At 51.9% G+C, this 21,250-nt stretch overlaps 1 protein-coding gene across 1 annotated transcript; it reads left to right on the top strand.

The window, feature by feature from the left end:
• Positions 1–1,362: 1,362 nt before the first annotated feature.
• Positions 1,363–20,102, top strand: PSMD11 (proteasome 26S subunit, non-ATPase 11). Its single transcript, XM_085040124.1, has 14 exons — positions 1,363–1,523; positions 3,372–3,473; positions 8,429–8,553; positions 10,736–10,807; positions 11,116–11,173; positions 13,041–13,235; positions 13,716–13,860; positions 14,099–14,159; positions 15,716–15,778; positions 16,375–16,500; positions 16,955–16,990; positions 18,249–18,300; positions 19,567–19,709; positions 19,832–20,102. Exons 1-13 carry the CDS (start codon positions 1,433–1,435, stop codon positions 19,707–19,709), a joined length of 1,269 nt encoding a protein of 422 aa, XP_084896250.1. The 5' UTR covers positions 1,363–1,432; the 3' UTR covers positions 19,832–20,102.
• Positions 20,103–21,250: the final 1,148 nt, after the last annotated feature.

Genomic DNA, 21,250 nt, shown 5'->3' on the forward strand with positions numbered 1-21,250 from the left:
ACATGTCCCCAGAGCTGTCACTGGGTGATCCCACCGTGCTGGGAGAAATGGCATGCCAGGCTTCTGGTTTTATTCCCCATTTAATATAAGACTGACCTTTTAAGGCATTAAATTTGCTTTTCCAGTGGCAGAAAGGTGCTGGTTTGAGGGATGCTCGTCCTGGCTTGCTGGGGACCAGCAGTGGGAACAGAAGCAGGATGGGGTTGGCCACGGGTGGGTTTGGAAAGCTCAGGGGTGATTTGGGGAGCTGTTTTCTGACCAGCTGAAGATGCAAGGCCAGGTTTCCCCCCAAGCCCAGCCTGTCTGTGCTCCTGCTGCCGGTAGCGCTGATGGAGCAGGAAAAGGGGCTGGGAGGGGAGGTGTGAACAGCGGGATAACACAATGGGAAGGGCCTTTCTCACCGTGTGCTGCCCGTGATGGTGGGTCCGGTAGTGGGATGGGGAACAGGGACAGGATCCTCCTTGGGAGGACAGGACTCTCCTCGGGGAGACAGGGACAGTGTTCCCCACGGGCCCTGCCGTCACTGGTGCCATGGCCCTGCTGGGCTCTCGTCCCTCCCCGAGGCTGTCTGGGGCGCTGGGGGTGCCGTGGGGATGGGGATGCTCTGGGACCCCCGCGCAGGATGTGGCCATCCACGGGGTCCCTAAGCTCCAGCCCCATCAGCGCTGGACCCACGGCTGGGGCATGTCCCGGGTGGGACCCCACCCGCGCCACCCCCGGGCCACGGCGGCCCCTCCGGTTCCCAGGAGCCCGCACAGGTTCCGTTCAGAGCCCCTCGACCGGGGATGAGACCCCCGCGGGCAGCGCGGAAAGGACCACGACCCCCCGACCGCCACCGTCGTTGGCCACGCCCACTCACAGACCGCACCCAGCAATGACGACACCCACCCCATAGACCACGCCCACTCTCCAGCGCCTTTCCCGCCCATTTTAAGGCCCCGCCCCCTCCCCGAGACCACGCCCCTTACATAGGCTCGCGCGCCGTGTGCCAGACCACGCAATGGCTTCCCTGACCACGCCCCTCACCAGAAGCCACGCCCCACAAACAGACCACGCCCCCATCACTATAAATGCGCCCTGCGCAGACCCAGCCCAAAGCCCCGCCCCCCGCGGAGCCTTGCCGCTTCCTCCCCGCCCCCGTCAGGCCACGCCCCCACCCAGACCACGCCCCATTTAACGGCCGGGCCGCTTTCCTCAGGCCACGCCCCGTCCTCGCGCCCCGCCCCCGCCCAGACCGCGCCCCCTGCCCCCGGCGCAGGCGCCTTTCCCGGACCCGGGCCTCAGCCCGCCCTCAGCCCGCCCCGTCCGCCTCTCCCGCCCCTTCCGCCGCCCGCGCGCCGGGACTGCAGTTCCCGCCATGCCGCGAGCGCGACGGAAGGGGCGTGGCCGCGGCGCCGCTTCCGTGCTGGCGGCGAGGCGGAGGAGCGGCAAGATGGCGGCGGCGGCGGTGCTGGAGCTGCAGCGCGCGCAGTCCCTGCTCTCCACCGACCGCGAGGCCTCCATCGGCATCCTGCACTCCATCGGTGAGCGCCGGCCCGCCGCCCGCGGCGCCCCGCGCCCCGCCGCCGCCCGCGCCGCGCAGCGCCCCGCGCCGCCGCCGCTGCTGACTCACCGTGCGCGCCGGGCGGGAGCGCGGCCTGGGCCCGGCCCCGCGGGGCTGCACCGCGCCGGGACGGCACCGGCGGCTGCCCCCGCGCGTGAGGGCACGGGTGGCGGGAGCAGTCGGTGCGGGGCGGAGCGGGAGCCGCGCTCCGGGAGCCCGCCGGCGGGGCCGGTCCCCGGTGCACGTCCGCGGAGCCGCTCAGAGCAGCGCCGGGGCCGGCTCGGCCGCTCCTCCTCGCCCGGCCGGAGTGAGCCTGCCGGTCCGGAGCCCCCGATCGGCGTGTGCGGGGCCGCGGCGGTGCTGTGCCGGTGCCGGTACCGGTACCGGCGGGGTGTCGCGGCTTTTGAGGTCGGGACGGTTCGCGGCGTGTTCGGGACGCCGTGTCACCGCCCGCACCGGCCGTGCCGAAGGACGGGATCACTCCGGCGGCAGCGATGTTTCCTCGCTCGGCGCTGATCCTCAGCCGCTGCTGACTCGCGCTGCTCGCCCAGGGCTCCCGGGCCAGCTCGAGCTCCTCGCTGGGGAAGTTCCCTCGCTGTTCGCTCCTGCTTGTCCCAGCCGGGGCTGATCCCAGCACAGGTCCCGTTGGGCTGTCCCGGCCGGTCTGTGCTGCCAGGGAGGTGTCAGTGCTCTGAGGGGCTCTGGAGGTGGTGAGAGCACCTCGCCTGATCTGGGGGTCGGGATTGGGGCGTGCAGCCTGCGAAAGTGCTGTGTGAACCAGTGACTCTTCATTCTTGTGCTGTGTGGTGACCTCTGAAGAGATGTTGAGATATGTTGTCACCCTGCTGTGTCGGGAAGAGTTTTCCTAATGTCCCTGTCAGATCTTGGAGGTGCTGTCAGGGCTTTAAGAGTTGTTTGTCCTTTGGTGTTTTGGTGGTTATTCAGTAGTTGGTGTAGCTGTCAGCAGGTCAGGCTCAGTCAGGACTCACAGCCCCTCTTGTGGGTTGGGAGGATCAGGAGTGCTCCAGACAATGTTGCTGTGGTGCTTTTCTCCTGGAGAGCAAAGTTCCTTCACTTTTGGTATGGAATTACAAAGACTGAGACAGTTTCAGTTCGGTAGAGCCAGGATTTTGGCTCTGTTTATGTGGAAGCTGGGGGAACTCCCTTCACTAGAGGTGGTGGCAGGAAAGGAAGGGCACTGTGTGGTGGGTAACTCCCATGGAATTGATGCTGTGCACACTCAGGGTTGTGCTGCTGGCTGTCGTTTGTCCCTTTATCTGTCTCGGAGCAGAGTCACTGCCTGGAGCAGGGCGTGATGGCACTGCCAGGCCTCGGCACTGGCAGTGGGTGTGACACCAGAGTGGGGGTGGATGTACCCACCTCACGTTGCTGATGTTGTGCTGCATTTTGTCCACGGGATCTCAGCTTAATACACAAAGTAGCAACATCAGCAATCCCAGAGTGGAGTATCCAACCCCAGAAATGCCATTAAATGTTTCTTATTTGGTTCTGTGGCCTCAGTGGGTCTGGTGTGTGGTGCTGCTTATAAGTGACACTTGCACAGCTGGACAAGCTGAGATTGTTCAAACTTGGAGTGAGCAGTGGGGTCTGTGGGCTGGTAAAGCCCGTGTGGAGCACAGACAGAGCACTGCAAACTTCCCTCCCTGCGCTGCATTTAAGCTTCCCAAACCTCATGGGCCAGGCTGAACTCCCTGGTGCCTGTTGGAGCAGGTCCTGCTTTGGGCACCTTTTCCGAAGCTGACCAGCAGTGAAGGTCTTTGACCTGAAACAGCACTAAAGGCAACTTTCCTGCTCTTTTTCTTCCCAGTAAAACGTGATGTCCAGGAAAATGATGAGGAAGCGGTGCAAGTCAAGGAGCAGAGCATCCTGGAGCTGGGGTCGCTGCTGGCCAAGACTGGGCAGGCAGAAGGTGAGCCTGAAATCAGGAACTGAGGTAACAGGCAGGAGATCCTGCAACCAGTGGATTTAGCCTCCTTATTTAGTGGGATAGCAGGAAAAACAGCTTTTGGCACGAAATGTTCTCTCAGACACAGGACAGTAACTAAAAACTAAATAAAGAACATAAATGCTAATCTGTTGTTGCTTGGCCCAGTGTTCCAAACAATGCACAGTTCAGTCTGTGACCCTTTGACATGGGGCTGTTTCAGTATGAGTGACTGAAGTTTTGCTAAGTTGTTATGTTTGAGATGAGAGGTGTCTCCTGGTTGGTTTCAAATGGGAAAGTTTGTCCCATGAAGTCCTTTCTTACCAGCAGCTCCTCTCACAATTAATTGATTTATCTGCTGGACCATTACATCAGCAGCCCCTGCCCAGCTCTGCATGGGACAGTCCCTCTATTGTGAGTGTGTGAGGGGACAGGGATGGAGTGGAGTTCTCTATTCAGTGGTGATTTTGAGTCTATTCCTGTTTCCTGGAGAGCTCAGGGCAGCAGTTAGTTGTTTTGCACTCAGCAGTTCAGGGTTGAGCTCGTGCCTTTCCCTGGAGCATTTCAGGACACACTGTGTCTATACCCAGAGTGACCTTTGGCTGGGCTGCTGCCCTGGGCAGCAGAAAATGTTTGCTTGCAGGTCTGGCACTGTGTGGGGAAAGCACCCAGCAGAAGGTTTGATCGCACGGGAAGCGTTGGGACATCAGGCCTAATGTTGGAGTAGCTCATGGAAAGCTAATGGATCCAGGTCAAAGTTTGTATCTGTTGTGAAATGTCCCTTGGTGTCCCACTGGGCTTGGGAAACTTCTGTTTGGCTGGGCTGTTTCATTGCTCTGCCCACATCCACACGTGTTGGAGCATTCCAGCCCCTGATCCCACTGTGGATTGCAGTTGGACAGGGCTGGGGGCAGTGGGTGACTGGCCCTGAGAGAGTGCTGGGAGCAAAGGTGCTGTCCCTGTCAGGTCACTCAGGTGTCCACCTCTGATTCCTGCTGGGGGCTGCTTTGAGAGGCACTGGGGGAAAGCAAACCCTTCCAGCACAGGGTTCACCTGCTCCTGCAGGACAGAGGAAGCTGCTGTGCCAGTGCCCCTTTCCTGGCTGAAGTCAGTGAGCTCAGTGTGGCTGTCTGTGCTGTGCCAGTGCCCTTTGCACCCTGCTGTTTGCTCACCAGAGATCACCAATCATGGCTGGGCTCTGCAGCAGGGGAGATGTGTGTGTTTGGGTAAAAAGGGGGAATTTATCACCGGAGTCTCTTCAGGTCAGTGTGGATGTGCTGCTGGTGAGCAGAACGGGGGACAGAGTTCTTGTGGCCTCCTCACCTCTGCAGGGCCTGGAGCAGTGCTGAGTTTAAGCTGAAGTTTGGCACAAGAATAAAGAACTCCAGGATTTTCTCTGAGGGTGGGTCGTTGATAGATTTATTTTCTTTGAAGGGGAAGGCTGAGGAATTGAAAATAACACTGTTAAGTCATCAAACCCAGGGTTGTGAGGGGGCAAACATGGAATGTATTAAAGGTACCACTAAATTGCTGAGTGTGTTCTGGAGAGAAAAAAATGGATTTGGTGCCATTCAGAAGTGTGTAGGTCGGCATGAGATCAGCAGGATCTGGAGGTGTTTTCTGGAGGTGTTTTCTGCTGTTGTGGAACTGGGGGGTGAAGGACGGGGTACCCCAGCTTAGGGTGGTGCTGGGGCTGTGGGAAGGGCTCTGTCCCTTCCCCTCTTGTCAGCTTTCCAGGTAGTAGTGGCAAGTCAGGGGCAGCAGCACTGTCATCAGGTACTGCTGCTGTCAGAGACCCCAGTGTTGGTCAGGCACTGGGATTTCATCCTGTGGCTTTCACTTCACAGGATATAGTTTAAGGCCCTGGAACTGTGACACGTTTGAGGGGTTACAGTGCCCAGAGAGGTGGTGTCTGCACTGCCCCTGGGAGTGGATATTGGGAAGGAATTGTTCCCTGGGAGGGTGGGGAGTCCCTGGCACAGAGTGCCCAGAGAAGCTGTGGCTGCCCCTGAATCCCTGGAAGTGTCCAAGGCCAGGTTGGATGGGGCTTGGAGCAGCCTGGGATAGTGGAAGCTGTCCCTGCCCATGGCAGAGGTGGCACTGGATAGATTTAAGTTCCTTCCCAACCCAAACCATTCCATAATTCTATGACTCTATTGAACTGCAGCCTTTGTTTACGAAAATAACAATAATACAAGTGACCCTCTTCAATCCTTGATCTTTATCAAGCAGATAAACTCATAGATTAATTACTTTCCTTTCTGACAGTTTTAAGGTTTTGTAACATTTCACAGAACTATAGAGTTGGAATAACTCGGATCAGAAATTTGCATACAGGGAGTGTTAGCTTGTGGAAGCACTTCCCTGAGGATGAGCAGCAGGCTTCATTTTCCAGAGCTGCTGCTCATCACTCCTGCAGAGCTGTCAATCACACCCTTTTACCAGGCATTGCACTGACTTTAGAAAAATAATATCCTAAAAATAGTACATGGTTACGTTGGTAGGAGAGCGAAATTTCTGTGGGAACTTTGAGCCTGCATGGCTGAATGTGGAGTTTGCAGAATGCACAGCTGGATTCCAGCTGTTGACTTGGGATCTACTTTCTGGGGAGTTCTGGGGCATCTCTGGAGCACATCAGTGGGATGGTAAACAGTGCAGTGTTCCACTGGAGTTTTCCTTCTTTGTTCTGAAGTTCCTGTGGGTTAGAGTGTGTTGGGCACTGATTCCATTGATCCTGAGGAGCTTCTGGAGCACAGGGATGCATGGGAGGAGGGCTCCTGGTAGTGCTTGAGAGCTGATGGATCTTGGAGAGCCCTGATAAGACAGATCTAGAGCCCACCTTTCCCAGCTCACTCTGAGATCCTGGAGAGGAGCTCTGTGCAGATCTGATGTGTTGGATTGCCTGTGGTTGGTTGGTTGCTGTGTGTGAAACCAGAGTGTTTGACTTGGATTAAAACACTTGGGGTTTGCATCTGGGAGTGGAACTGGAGGTTAAATGGACCCCAGAGCAGAATAGTGTGGGTGAAAGCCATGGAGCAGCAGGTTCCTTGTGGAGTAAAAACTGTCAGCCAGCAGGACTCAATCAGAGATGTTAAAGTGGCTGCACCTTAATTGTAGAAAAAGCTGCCTGTTCATGCTCTGGCAGAGAGAAAACAAAACTTTTATGGAAGCAGTTGTGGCTGTCAGAGCATCCTGTGGTGTTCCTGTTCTGAGTCCAGGTCGTGTGTTGGGGTCAGGATCTCCTGCAATGCAGTTTGGGAAATAAGGCTGAAGATCACACTTGAGCTAAGTTCTGTTTGTTCTAAATCTGCACTTTGAGATGTTTGGAATCCTTCCAGTGCTTTAAGGAGCTCCAGTAGCTGGAGAGGGACTTGGACAAGGGCCTGGAGTGCCAGGACAAGGGGGAATGACTTCCCACTGCCAAAGGGCAGGGATGGATGGGATATTGGGTAGGAATTCCTCCCTGTGAGGGTGGGCAGGCCCTGGCACAGGGTGTTCAGGGAAGCTGTGGCTGCCCCTGGATCCCTGGAAGTGTCCAAGGCCAGGTTAGACAGAGCTTGGAGCAGCCTGGGACAGTGGGAGGTGTCCCTGCCCACAGCAGGGGTGGCACTGGATGGGCTTTGAGGTCCCTTCCAACCCAAACTGTTCTGGGATTCTGTGATCACCATGAGTGATTGGATTGGAAAAAAGTGAGTTCCATTTCTTAAGAGTGTGATGAATGAGGTGTATCAGGCTTCATTAAACTTACAGGTTAAAAAAGTCAGAAATATGAGGAATAATTTTTAGATACTAGCAAGATCTTACAACAATTCTCTTGCATTACTACTAAATGAAATACAGAAGAAACCTTGTTTATATTTGTTTTTATTGGAATCCTTCCAAACTGAAATTCTCCTGATACTCCTCCATATACTAATTGAAATAAAATTAGATTAATCTCTTATTTTAGTTTTGATTCGATAGCAGTTTGGTTTAGAAGATTTCTGAATTAGTCATTACCAGCTTTGTTTTGATTTTCCTTTTGCTGTGGAATCTTGTAAACACAGCAGTGTGAGATCCACCGGATATTTGGGTGAGACTTCAAAATCTGGGGCAGAGAGCTGGGATTTGAGTGTGCAGCCCCAGTGCTGATGAGTCAGCACTGAACCCTGCCCCTCTGGAGGATCATCTTCCCAAACTGGGAGCACTCCTGGCTGGGACCTCCCTGGAGGCCACGTGGTGTTTGTTGTAGGAGACTTTTCACTTGTGCTCTGCAATTCCAACACATCCAGCATTCCTGAGTGGCTCCAAGTCCTGGAGCTGCTGTGCCATGACTGCCACTGCTCCCTGGGAATGACACTTGAGTGTTTCTCCATTAAAAAAAGAACACTTTTCCTTTTTCCACCTCTTATAAAGGCTGGTTTTATAACTGAATTAATGGGGACACTTAGAAGCAGAAATGTGGTTCAGCGAGGTCAGAGCTGATCAGGTAAAGGTGCAGTTGGAGTGTTAAGGAAGATAATTTTCCAGCTGTGGAGCACAGGATGTATCCAACATCCTGGGCTTGGCTAGCTGGGGCAGATAAAAGCATCAAACTGTGAGTTAATAAAAACGCACCTAAATTATAAACTCCATCCCTCATTTTATAGAAAAATCGAAAGTATTTAGCCGCTTCTTACATTTTAAAACACGCCAGAGGCAGTTACAGCTGGTGGTAGCTGGGGAGCTGCAGTGCCAGGCAGTGCTGTGGGTGAGGCTGGAGCCCCCAGCCCCCTGTTTGCTGCAGGGCTGCCCTGCAGGTGACATTTATTGCTCTGTTCTGTGCATGATGCAGACAAACCGCCTGGGAAATGTTTGGTGTGACAAATCCTGCTGGTACAGATGTGTGGCTGCTCCAGCTGGGTACAGCTCTTGGCTGCAGGTACAGCTCTTGTGTTTCACGATTTGGGGTTTTTTTGCAGAGCTGGGAGGACTCCTGAAGTATGTCAGACCCTTCTTGAACTCCATCAGCAAAGCCAAGGCTGCCCGCCTGGTCCGATCCCTGCTCGACCTGTTCCTGGACATGGAGGCAGCCACAGGACAGGAGGTGAGGCTGCAGTCCTAACACCAGGCTGTTCCTCAAAAGCCTGCAACACCATTATCTGACCTAGTTTGCTTCACACTGAAGAATTATTCATGTCAGGAAGTAGATTTTTAATGCATTTGGATGTATTTTATAAATAAAACATCAGATAATTGAATTCATAACTATGTTTTTCTGCAAGCCTCTCCCTGCTGCAGGTTAGGAGTGACTCCCACCATGGGCATTAGATTCATGTTGCTTCCTCAAGTTGTGCCAGGGGAGGTTTAGCTTGGATATTAGGGAAAATTCCTTCACTGAAAGGGTTGTCCAGCCCTGGCACAGCTGCCCAGGGCAGGGGTGGAGTCCCCATCCCTGGAGGGGTTTAAAAGCCCTGTGGATGTGGCACTTGGGGCCATGGGTCAGTGGTGGCCTTGGCAGTGCTGGGGAATGGTTGGACTCAGTGATCTCAGAGGACTGTGCCAGCCTCAGTGATTTTAGGGACAGCAGTGGGAGTATTTTGTGGTGTGATCAGTGTTGGGAATGTGAGAGGTGTTCCCAGAGAGCTCAGGCCAGGAAAGGTAGGGGTGGTGTGGGATGGCACGGAACTGCAGGAGCCACTGCTCAGGGGCTGTCCAGGAGCTGCTCAGGATTGCACCTGGAGACACCTGTGATGTGTTTTACTGCACAGAGACACAAAAGTTACTCCTGAAGTGGGAGTGGAAAGGATTTTGCAGCTACTAGGTGTAAACTGCTTCAGTGGATGAGCTTCATCACCAGAGAACCCAAGACCATCTAAAATAATCCCACAGTTAGGTCTCACTCCATTATCATCAGCTCCCTAGGATCCAGTTGTTCTAATTTTTCTTTTTTTTTTTCCCAGTTTGTTGTTTGGGAGTGGGATGAGGGCAGGAGCACCTTGGCAGTGCTGAGGAGCCCCTTCCTAGCAGTGTTGCCCTGCAGGGGGTTGTGGTGGCACACATGGAGGGAGAGGCAGGGAGGGTCTGAGCAGCAGGTTAGGGACAAAACCCACATGAAACCTGCACTCAGAGACTGGCAGATTGCAGCCTAGAGAGGTTCTGCCCTGCTGAGGGACAGGTGATGTTCTCATTAGCCAAATTAGCGCAAAATGAGCCAAATTAGAGCTGTCATCCTAAAGGATGACTAAAGTGCAGATAACCCGGCCAGTGTCCCTTGTTTGCTGTTCAGTCCTTGTGGCTGGTGGGTGATAAATGGTGACAGAATGTTTTTCTGCTCTTCCTTTAACAGAAGAGGTGGGAAATGGGGTGATGTGCAGGGGAGAAGGGAGAACCCCTAAAAGGGTTCCAGGAGAAAGTGAGCAGCTTCAGGCTTTTCTCAAGGTAGCTTGGTGTAAAGGAGCATATTCAGATGCAGTTGCAAAAGAGGAACAGGTTGGAGTAATGGTGATGGAAGTAATAAAAAGTCAATCATAGTAGTTACTATGGAGCATATTCTGAAGCCAAACCCAGACCCTTAAGGAAGGATGACATCAGCCTGTGAGGTTCTTGATGCAGCAATCCTGAATCCTTTCAGAAATATCCTGAGGAGTGTTTGCTTCCTCAGTGTAACTCACATCCAGAAGGCTCCCAGGAGCCCAGTAAAGCAGTGAAATTGGAGATTTCTCCAGCTCCTAATGCTCCAGCTATCACCCTGTAATAAATTGAAACTTCATAATGGCTTTTCATAAAATGTTCATGTTTAATAAGCAGTGAGGAGGAGCTGACAAGGCCTGCAGTGTTTTGCTTCTACATCCAGAGGTTTTGGGAAGAGGCATTCCTGAGCCTGAGCACCACAGGATGACTTACTGTATATTATTGGGCAGACAAGATAAGATTAGATATTACTATAAGTTATTGAGGGTGGAGGAGTTCTGCTTTAGCCATCAAGGGAGTCTCAGCCTGAAAAATATGGGAAAATCCTGGTTTTTTTTGCTGTGCTTTGAAGTGATAGGTGAAGCCCCCAAAGCAGAGCCCAGCACCTCTGCTGATTTACACAGGACACATGATCTGTTCTATTTAGGCCCTAAAGCACATGAAATTTATTTTTCTTAATTGAAAAAACACCGTGGCTGTGAGTTTAAGCTCTGGCAAAACGTTAGTGCCTACCCCAGATGACACCAGGGCATTTGGGATGGACACTAACAAAAAAAATTTCTAGAATTGACTCATTTCTTTCTGCTCTCATTAAGGTTGACCTGTGTTTAGAGTGTATTGAATGGGCCAAATCAGAGAAGAGGACTTTCCTACGCCAGGCTCTGGAGGTAGGTCCCAGATCCCAAAGCTGTGAAGCAGCATCATCCCCTTGTCAGATATAATAACCTGTAAAAGTAAAAGCTTGTGTGCTCTTCACACCTTTGTATGTGTCAGGGGAGGGCATTAATTGCACTAAAATTCTCCTTAAAGGGCAGGATTTTACTCACTGGGCAGTAGACCTTGCACAGCTGGAGCACATAATGTGACAAATTCAGATTAATGTCGTGAAGTCTGTGCAGAAAAGAACACAAAGCCTCATTTTACAAAATAAATCTGTTCTGGCTTCCCTCACAGCAGTTCCTTTTCTGTTCTCCAGGCGAGGCTGGTCTCTCTCTACTTCGACACCAAGAGGTACCAAGAAGCTCTGCAACTAGGTGAGGCTTCCACTAGGTGGTGGTAAATCTTTGCTTTTCATTTGCTCTTGACAAGGAAAACCATCGACTGTGTCATGTTCCTTGAGAACTTTTGCAGGATTTGGGTGTTAATTTTTCAGTGCTGGTCCAGTTCTGCCACCCTTTGCTGTAGCTGGGTGATACCAGCTCTCAGAGATGTCTTTGTTCTCTCTGTTTCACCAATCCTCACCTATCTCACCTGGTCCCAAAGCCAGGCTGGATGGGGCTTGGAGCAACCTGGAAGGTGTCCCTGCCCATTTGAGAGTGGAATGAGATGAGCTCTAAGGTGCCTTCCAACCCAAACCATTCTGGGATTCTGTGATTTGTTCAGTTCAAATAATTTTGGGAGCTGTATCCAGCTGAAGGCCACCAGGATTGGCTCCTGCTGCAACATGCTGGAATACACTGCGGTGGCCACAGAGATTGAAGGGAAAAAGCAGCTTTTTTTCCAGTTTGCTCAAACACAGCCCCAGTAAAGCCAGGAGGAAATGGCAAAACCTCTGTGGGTCATCAGCCAAGGTCTTGTGGAGGCATTAAGAATTTACCCACCTGAGGGATGGTAATGAGCCAGTGAACTCCTGCTCTGCCCCAAAGCAGAGTAAAGCAGGACCTCTTACACCTCCCCTGCTGCTTTTAAAATGCTCATTTTGCAAATGACTGCAGTGCTTTAAGTGAGGTTTAAGCTGTGAGATTTAAGCTGTAATTGAGATTTAAGCCGTGAGGTTTAAGCTGTCAGCGAGGTTTAAGCTGTGAGGTTTAATCTGTCTGAGGGGTGTTTGCACAGCCTGCTCTGCCAGGGCTGAGGGACAACTGCACAGACACAGTCTGGAGTGCTCACCTTGGGACCCAGAACTAAGCCTGTGTGGTGGCACAAGGCTGTGCCATGTCCAGAGTCACCTGGATAACTTGTATCTCATCAGAATATTGAGTGCTCTGGCACATGGAATTCCATATGGAATTAGAACAATTTGCAGGGGGATATGTCATGAACTCAGGTTTAAACTGATCAGAGGCCACACTCCAAAGCTGTGCTTAATTAGTTTATTCCCTTGGCTGGAGGTGGGACAGCCTGGCGAGTTGGGAAGGTCTGTACCTCTAGGACAGCCTCTGATACTCTGTCAGTGTGTCAGTGTTGTGCCCCAGCATTCCTGTGTGCCTGACCAGGATGTGTTTGTGTCTGTGGCTGGGGGGAGTAGGTGCAAGCAGAGTTTTCTAGGGAGAATCCATTTGTTTCTGCCTAGTTCTGCAGTTTCAGCTCTGGTTATCAGCTCCTGAGCGCAGCAGGGGAGGAGGAGGTTTTTATCTCTGCTCACCCTAAGGTACCTCTTTAGTGGGTAGAAGGGGACAACTCTTTATAAGACTGGCTCATTCTGTCCTCACAAGCTTTCATGTGACAGCTTGGCATTTCTTAGGCTGTCCATTCTTCCTCCTAAATCTGACCTGCAGATGTCCTGTGCTTAAACATTTCTTCATCCTGAATTCTCAGGAGTTGCCTGAGAATGCTCCATGATGCAGAGGGGGCAATTCTGCAAGACCTCCGTGTAGGAGAGGGAAATCACCTGGGAATAGGTGCCAGAGTGACCATCCCAACTGCCCAACCCTCCAGGTGTGTGCTGCCCCCACACTACCTCTGACACAAAACTGCTTCATTCTCCAGCTGTGGACTGGCACTGACCCACCATTATTCTGTGCCCCTTGTTTTCTCGTGGAAGAACAGGCTGTGTAAGCCTCACCTCCCTCCCTCAAAGCCCTGACTGCCGGGGGAGGATGAGTGTCCCCTAGAGAGACTTGATTTGTGTGGATGTCAGTGCAGAGCAGGTCCCAGAGTTTTGTCTTTCCCCTCTCCCAGGCTCTCAGCTGCTTCGGGAATTAAAAAAGATGGATGACAAGGCACTGCTGGTGGAAGTGCAGCTCTTAGAGAGCAAGACTTACCATGCCCTGAGCAATCTGCCAAAAGCAAGAGCAGCCTTAACCTCAGCACGGACTACGGCCAACGCCATCTACTGTCCCCCCAAGCTGCAGGCAGCGCTGGACATGCAGTCAGGTGAGGCCTCCAGGACAAGGACAACACCCAGCACTCGTCCTGACACAGCATTTGTCTGATATTTGTTCTTTCCTGAGGAAATCTTGGAAGGTGGTGCTCGCTGGGGCCTCAAGACACCATGGCAGCATCAGCTGCAATGACATTGTTCCTGACACTTGTGTTTTCAGCCCATTTTTGAAAGCTTCCAGAGGTGGAGGGTCCATAAGCTCCCCAGGCACTGCAGTTCCAGCCTCACACTGTGTCCTGACCCATTACACGTCGTTTCTGACCCAGTTTGCAGGCACTTACCTGAAGTGCCCCAAACTTGTCTGTCTAAAAATGTCCTCGTAAGAGAGGGTGTGGATTTTCTTCTCATAGAGATGAGGCAAGGGGGGTACAGGAGGGAAGGATTCCCTTCACTGAAGTCACAGATAAAGCACTGAGCAACCAAATTGTTTTGTCTTCTCTTGCTCAGAATTAACCTGTTTGTACCTCTCCCAGGTATTATCCACGCAGCAGAAGAGAAGGACTGGAAAACAGCCTATTCATATTTTTATGAGGCATTTGAGGGCAATGATTCAATTGACAACCCCAAAGCCATCACTGCTCTGAAATACATGTTGCTGTGCAAAATCATGCTCAACAGGTAGGTGGCAGATGGTTCTGGAAGAACATTTCCTGCATTTCCAGGGGAAAGGCTCTTTGTTTATTGGACTCTGAACTAATGGGCTCAAGCAGTGTCTTTATCACCTAATCAGTGCTCCTGATGTGGTGGTATTTGAGTTGTAGTACTTTGTTACCAGTTGGGGATTTTTGAGGCAGTCTGGGGTTTAAGCTGACCATGTTCCTGGATAAATACTCTGTTCCCTTCCCTCTGTCTGCAGCCCAGAAGATGTGCAAGCATTAGTGAGTGGGAAGCTTGCTCTGCGGTATGCAGGAAGACAGGTATAGAAACTTAATCCTTTCTATCTTCCTCTTATCTCTCTCAGTACTAGCTTATTCTTTTTGTCAAATGCTTTGCTCTTTTCATACCAAAATACCCATCACTCCTGAGTGTCCTAAACGAGATCCAGAACTGATTAAATTACCATGAGTCATTACCAGAAGTCAGTTGCCTTCAAAGGGGTTTACAATGATTTTCACAATCAGAGAATCTGGACTGCTGGCTTCATTTTCCCTGTTTTTCTCCTCCCTGCTTTCCTTCAGCTACAAACTGCCTGATGCCATCAGGTCCTTGTGTCCCTGCTCTCACCAGCTGCTGCAGTGTTTAAATCCAAGTTACTCATTGTTTTCACTTTGTTGTAGCCAGTTCCTGGCAGTGTAGCTGAGCAGGTGGAGGCCTGGATGGCTGTGAGGTGGGAGCCAGGCAGTCAGGGAGGTGTGAAAGAAACCCACTGCTCCTTGTGACATGGGAACGTGTCAGGCTGGGAATGCCACTCCCGAATGAAATCCAGGGGTGCTTGTAGGAGGTGCAGGACCACACTCCAGGTGTGCCAGGGGCTGGGCCAGCCTGCTGCCCTCAGGGGCTGTGCTCAGCCTGAGCTTTGCTTTGACGCAGGAGCTGCTGCTCCCCTGCCCGCGGGGGATTGGGAATTAGCAGAGCTCAGTGAGCAAATATGCGTGGAAAGGTCTGACGTAGGGATATCCCTCCTGGGCCAGGAAGGGCAGCCCCAATCCTGCCTCATCCCTTTGCCCTGAGTAGCAGCTGGAGATCCTTTCCAGAGCAGGAGATCCTGGCTGTTCCCACACTGTGCTCCTGAGCCAGCGCTGAGCAGCAATTCCTGCAGCAGCTGGGGAGCAGTGTGGGGAGCAGGGAGAGAGCAGCCTTGGGAGTCCCAGAATATCCTAATTTGGAAAGGAAGTAAAGATCAAGTCCAGCTGCTGGCTGTGCACTGGACAATCCCAAAGAGAGGGGACAGCAGAAGTTTGGGCCTTGTGCACCAGAGGCACTGTCCTTGTCCTGTCCTCCCCCACTTGGGCTCTGTTCTGCTATTCCCTGCTGGGGTTACCACTGTTGGGTGCAAGTGAAGTTGTCTGGGGACAAGGCTTTTGCTTCATTTCAGCAGTTATGGGGTAGACAAGACTCATCCCTGATGCTCCATTGTGGGTGTCTATAGGACCTGGTGCCCTGCCTGTCACTCAGCAGAGAAGTGGCTGTGCTGAAGGGGAGAAACTCAGCCTGAGGGCCCAAAATGGCCATGTTCATTAAGAAAGGGATAAAATGTGCACTTCCCTTAAAACCAGCATCAGACTTGTTCCCCCCTGCAGCTGGTGCTCTCAGAGCTGGGTGCTTGGTCCCTCTAGAGATGTTTCAGGTCATGTCCTGCAGCTGCCAGGCTTCTTGTCCCCTCAGCAGCTGCTCTCCCTCTGCCTGTGGCAGTGACAAGGAACATTCCTGGTTTGCTGCTTAAGCACGTTCCCAGGATACTGCACACTTGGCATATTCGCCCTGAGAGGAGAATCCAGAAAAAATAACCTCCTTTGGTTCTCTTTCCCCACAGACAGAAGCACTAAAATGTGTGGCACAGGCCAGCAAGAACCGGTCACTGGCAGATTTTGAAAAGGTGAGTCAGGACACAGAAAGTGGGGCCTGGCTGGGCAAAAACCAGTCAAAAATGCCAGGTTTGGAAAGTTGTAGGAGCTGTTACATCCCACAGCAGGAAACCATGGAAACATTGATAGAAAGCACCAGTGCATCAAGAAATACCCCCCAACAATCAACCAGTTGGGTTTTCAGTGCGTGGGGAGTAAACTTGCTTGAACCCATTTTTTTTTCCTTTTTATATTTTGGGTTTTTTTGGAGAGCCAGCTCAGAAGCAGTTTTCCTCTAGGTGCTGTTCACAGGGATGTGTATCTTCCTAAAGTTTTCCCTGGTTTCAGCAGGAATGCTGCAGAGCTAAGGGAGAGGATTCCCATGTCAGGATCCAGTCCTGCTGTGCTCTGCTGTGTGTGAGCAGAGCCTGGGGCTTGCTGAGCTCCAGCAGGATGAGGATAAAAGGTGCTGAAAAGGCTGCTGGGCTGTGGTGACCTCCTGGCTTTTAGCTGAGTTAGGGATTGGATTAGCTGTGGGACTTTGCTGGCAGGGAGGGGAGTTGATCCTCAGAGGACCTTGAGGAGCTGTTGCTGCCTGAATTATTTCCTCCCCCCCGTGTCCCCACAGGCTCTGACAGACTACAAGGTGGAGCTCAGGGACGACCCCATCATAAACACTCACCTGGCCAAGCTCTATGATAATTTATTGGAACAGAACCTGATCAGAGTCATCGAACCCTTCTCCAGAGTACAGGTAATTGTTTCCAGTAGCACCTGGGCAGGCTGGTCCCCATGTCCCCTGCTGCTCGGAGGTGTCACATAGGAACACTTCCTACCCTGAGCTGTTCAGCACTTTCAGAGCTCAGGGGACGTTTGGAAAACTACATTCCAGAGTCATTGCCCTTTCCACCTGTTTCTCTCATGATCCCTGAAAGGTGACTGGCTTTGAAGGGCTCTGACAGGGCAAAGCTGTGCCATAGTCTTGGAGAAGAGATATGTCACCTTTCAGAGTGAAATGGCTTTAGGTGTCCAGTCCATCTTAGCTAAAATGAGACATGAAACCCGAAGGACCTGAAGCTGCAGAGTGGAGAAAGGCCCCAGAGATTTCTAGGCCAGAGCGTTTCCAGGCCCTTGAGCTGTTCCATGGGTGAGGTTTGTGTGTCCAAAGTGCAGCTAAAGATTTACCTGACTGTTGGTCTCTCTCATAGATTGAACACATATCCAGCCTCATCAAGCTCTCAAAGGTAAGAACCTCACCAGAAATCATTGCCATGTGTTCAGGGGGCAGAGGGGTTGGGGTTAAATGGCATTTAGCACTGGGAGCTGAACATGAAAGATGACAGATGAGCTCCACAGCATTTCCAGGCAAATCTCACCATTGGGAACTAACACAGGCAGCTCCTGGGAGTCATCGAGGCTTCCTCTGCTCCAAGACTTTGCTGTGATGTCCCATTCCCTCACATGGGTTTTACTCCCTGTTTTGGCTCCTGCATTTTATTGGAGGCAGATTGTCCTCTGCTCTGTTGTGACCAGCTCAGCCTTCCTCAGTGCCCCGTGGTAATCCCCTGAGTATTCCCAGGGGAACCTTTCTTAGACCCTTAAGATCCAGGATCCAGCTAATCACCCTGCAGTGTCATTAGGGATGTGTTTGTCACTGACTATGCAGTAACTGCTTTACAGATAATCCCAGCCAGATTAAGTTGTAGGAAAATCCACTGTAATCCCAGCCAGTTGCATCCCAGAGTGTTGTTGTCTTGTGTTGGCATTAAGGGGTGGGAAGTGAGCTGAGCTGAGCCTTTGTGCTCACAGAATCACTGAATCATTCAGGCTGGAAAAGGCCTCTGAGATCATTGAGTCCAAATGTTCCTCCAGCATTGCCAAGGCCACCCATGTCCCCAAGTGCCACATCCACACATCTGTTAAATCTCTCCAGGAATGGTGATTTCACCTCTGCCCTGGGCTGGACAATCCTTTCCATGAAGAAATTTTCCTGAATTTCCAACCTTAACCTCCCCTGACACACAGTCTGTTCCCAGACTAGCCCATGGTGTTTAACATATCCCTGATATTCAGAATAAAAGCTGCTCTGTGCTCCCTCTGCCCAAAAAGGAACTGCTTCCTGTGGGCCTCCTGGTGCTGGGCAGGAGCTCAGCTGGGTCCTGGGGGAGTTAAATAAAACTTGGTCAACATTTGACTAAATCCGTGCTGAACTGAGCTAGAAAGTTCCAGAACCCCCATGAGTAAAGCCTGTGTGAAATGACAGATTCAGTGTCACCCATGGAACAAGGGGGCAGGACTTCCTGGTGCTCCCTCATTAACAGCTGCTCCCTAATTTCCTGAGACATCTCAAGCACGTCGGGGTGTCCAAGCCATGTTCAGGGACGAAGGAGCTGCTGTTGAGCAGTGCTCATGTCCCACCTGGGCTGTTAAGTGTGCAGCAGTAAAATTCACATATTTTTATGTGGTTCTGGGAGATTTTTAATATTTCTGCTTCAATTTCAGGCTGAGGTAGAAAGGAAACTGTCACAGATGATCTTGGACAAGAAGTTTCACGGTGAGTTTCTGCATCCCTGAGCCCTGACTGCCCTGTGTTTACATGAGCTGTGGCTGGATCCTCTTCCTCCTCTGAACCTGGGGGTCCTGCTCAGGTGACAGTCAAGAGTGACAGTCAGGAGTGCTGTTCCTGCTGCTCCATTGCAGGTGACAGTCAGGAGCGACAGTCAGGAATGCTGTTCCTGCTGCTCCATTGCAGGTGACAGTCAGGAGTGACAGTCAGGAGTGACAGTCAGGAGTGACAGTCAGGAATGCTGTTCCTGCTGCTCCATCGCAGGTGACAGTCAGGAGTGACAGTCAGGAGTGACAGTCAGGAATGCTGTTCCTGCTGCTCCATCGCAGGTGACAGTCAGGAGTGACAGTCAGGAGTGACAGTCAGGAATGCTGTTCCTGCTGCTCCATCGCAGGTGACAGTCAGGAGTGACAGTCAGGAGTGACAGTCAGGAATGCTGTTCCTGCTGCTCCATCGCAGGTGACAGTCAGGAGTGACAGTCAGGAGTGACAGTCAGGAATGCTGTTCCTGCTGCTCCATTGCAGGTGACAGTCAGGAGTGACAGTCAGAAGTGACAGTCAGGAAGGCTCTTGCTGCTGCTCCATCCACCTTGCTTAACCCCAAGGTTTAGTTTCAGAAATGCTGTTGGGTCCCTCTGCTGTGACAGCATCCAGGCACAGTGTGGGAGCCCAGCTGGGCTGTGTGGCCAGGCTGGGCTCTCCCCCTTGGAGCTGGCTGGGAATGTGGTCACCTTTCCCAGCTGTTTGTGTCTGGAGTGTTCCTGGGGGGCAGAGAGGGGTGCTGTGGCTTGGCTGACCCCACAACAGCTGCTGCCCCAGTAGTCTTGAGGAACCAGCTCTGCTCTTGTTCTCTTGTCCCTGGATGTGGCTGAGCAAAGGAACGCCTGGAAGCAGTGTATGGGGCACAGAGCCTGGCTAGGGACAGCTCCAGTATAAACCAGCTGTGTTTTAGCCTTTCACCAAGGCTGTGCTGAGCTATCCTGCTGGGCACAGGGCCTGAGGAGGCAGGGAGCTGGTAGGGAATGGGCAGGAATGCTTATCTCCTGGATGGCTTCTCAGGCCATTCTCTGGGATCTGTTTTTTCCTGGGAATGCTAAAGCAGTCCTTACCAAAATCAACCAGTCCAGCCTGACACATGAGCCCTTCCCAAACCCTGCACAGCCAGCTGGATGTTCCTGGGCTAGATCCCTAAACTCCTCCTGTCTGGAAGGTGTGATCCATCCATCCCAGTGCTAACAGCAGCTTGTGCCCACAGGAATCCTTGACCAGGGCGAGGGTGTCCTGATCATCTTCGACGAACCCCCTGTAGACAAAACTTACGAGGCTGCCCTCGAGACGATTCAGAACATGAGCAAAGTAGTGGATTCGCTCTACAACAAAGCCAAGAAGTTGACATAGGTGAGTGGAGCCTCTCTGGGGCTGCAGAGCTCTGGGGTCACTGCCAGGCCCAGCTGTGATCCGTGTCCCCGAGCCTTGTTCCCTCTCCTGTCGAGTGACATGGCTCTGTTTTCTCTTTGCAGAGTTGAATTTGCTAGCTGTCATTTGGAGAGTGTGTGTGACAGGAGAGTGAAACCTTTGGGAAAATGTTAGGAGACTTTTTTTTTCTTCTTTGTTCTACTTTTCGCTCGGAAAGTTTTTAAACTTCCTCATCCGGTGCATCTTGTATTCCAGACGATGCGTGTTCCAGTTTCCATGTAATCTTTACTGGCCGAACTTTGTATCTGGGGGGGGAATATTGTTTAAACAAAGAGGGTATTCTAAATAAAAGGAAAAAGGCTTACACTACCTAAACATGTGCTTTCCACTTCCTGAGGGACGGCAGAGTTCAGCAGGCACAGCGTTTTGTTACCAGTAGGTGCCCAAAGCCAGTCGGTTTCATCTCCTCCGCCCCGCAATCGGAGACGTGCTGGCGGTGTCCGAGCAGCCAACTCGATTCCATTTGTACTGAACCAAACAAACCCAAAATGTACAGACTGCTGGTTTATTTTTCCATCCTCGAGGCCTCCGACCCCCTGGAAAGCAGCTCCGTGATGATTTTCCTGCGGGCTGGAGCTGTCGGCCCTGGCACAGGTGTCCCTGGAGCCTGACTTGCATGCTCTTGTTTGCAGATAGACTTAGATTTCCGATGTCTCCTCCCTCCCCCTGCGCTGGCAGGATGAGCAGGTGCCCAGCGGAGCCTTTGCTGCCCACCTGTGCTCTGCTGAGTTCTGGTTCCCCAGCCGAGGTGGGACAGCCTGGCCCTCTGGAACAGCCCAGTGCAGCTGCTGGGAGCTTCCTCCTTAGTCCCAGAGTCCTGGGGGGCGGAGCACGGTGTATTCCAGCATGTTCCATTTTCTGGTGAGGTTTCCAGTAAGTTTTAATGCCAGTTGGGCAGTGTAAGCTTCTGCATCTCTGTCCTGCTCATCTTTATTTTTCCTTTCCCCTCTGTCTCTATTTTCCTTCTCCACGTTTTTCTTACAAAATTTATATTTTGTAAAAGGATTCTGTTTTATCAGGAAATATTTTGCCTTCACGCTGACTCTTAGACTGGCTGATTTTTCCCCTTTCTGTTCACATTTTGACCTCTCCGACCTTTTATTTTATTTTATTATTCTTAATTTCCATCTCCTCCAGTCAGTCGCTGTTTGGGTTTCTGGCACCATCAATATCAAATGTACAAACGGTTCTTGCTAACCAACACCAGGTATATCTGATGTTCAGATGAGTTCCAATAAAGAATTTTTTTTTCAAAAACCTCTGTCTCCTGTCTTCAGCCACCAGGGCAGATCCTGGGCTGGGTGCAGCTTCTCCCTTTGCCTAGGGAAGGGTGGGATGATCCCCTCACCAAAGTGTCATTGGGGATGATACTTTGGAGACACCAAATGTGAATGTTTGAAGCAGCATCACAAAAGATTTATGGACTGTGATGTGTTCCTGGCACAAGAACTTTGAGTGCTCCT

Source organism: Lichenostomus cassidix, chromosome 27 (genome assembly GCF_008360975.1).
Source record: "Lichenostomus cassidix isolate B80296 chromosome 27, HeHo_3.0, whole genome shotgun sequence".
Lineage (NCBI taxonomy): Eukaryota > Metazoa > Chordata > Aves > Passeriformes > Meliphagidae > Lichenostomus > Lichenostomus cassidix.

Excerpts from the sequence above, each read along its gene's own strand:
- PSMD11 (XM_085040124.1), top strand. The coding sequence starts at position 1,433 with ATGGCGGCGGCGGCGGTGCTGGAGCTGCAGCGCGCGCAGTCCCTGCTC. Across the intron at positions 8,554-10,735 it reads AGGCAGCCACAGGACAGGAG|GTTGACCTGTGTTTAGAGTG; the intron begins GTGAGGCTGCAG and ends GCTCTCATTAAG. Across the intron at positions 15,779-16,374 it reads CACTGGCAGATTTTGAAAAG|GCTCTGACAGACTACAAGGT; the intron begins GTGAGTCAGGAC and ends GTGTCCCCACAG.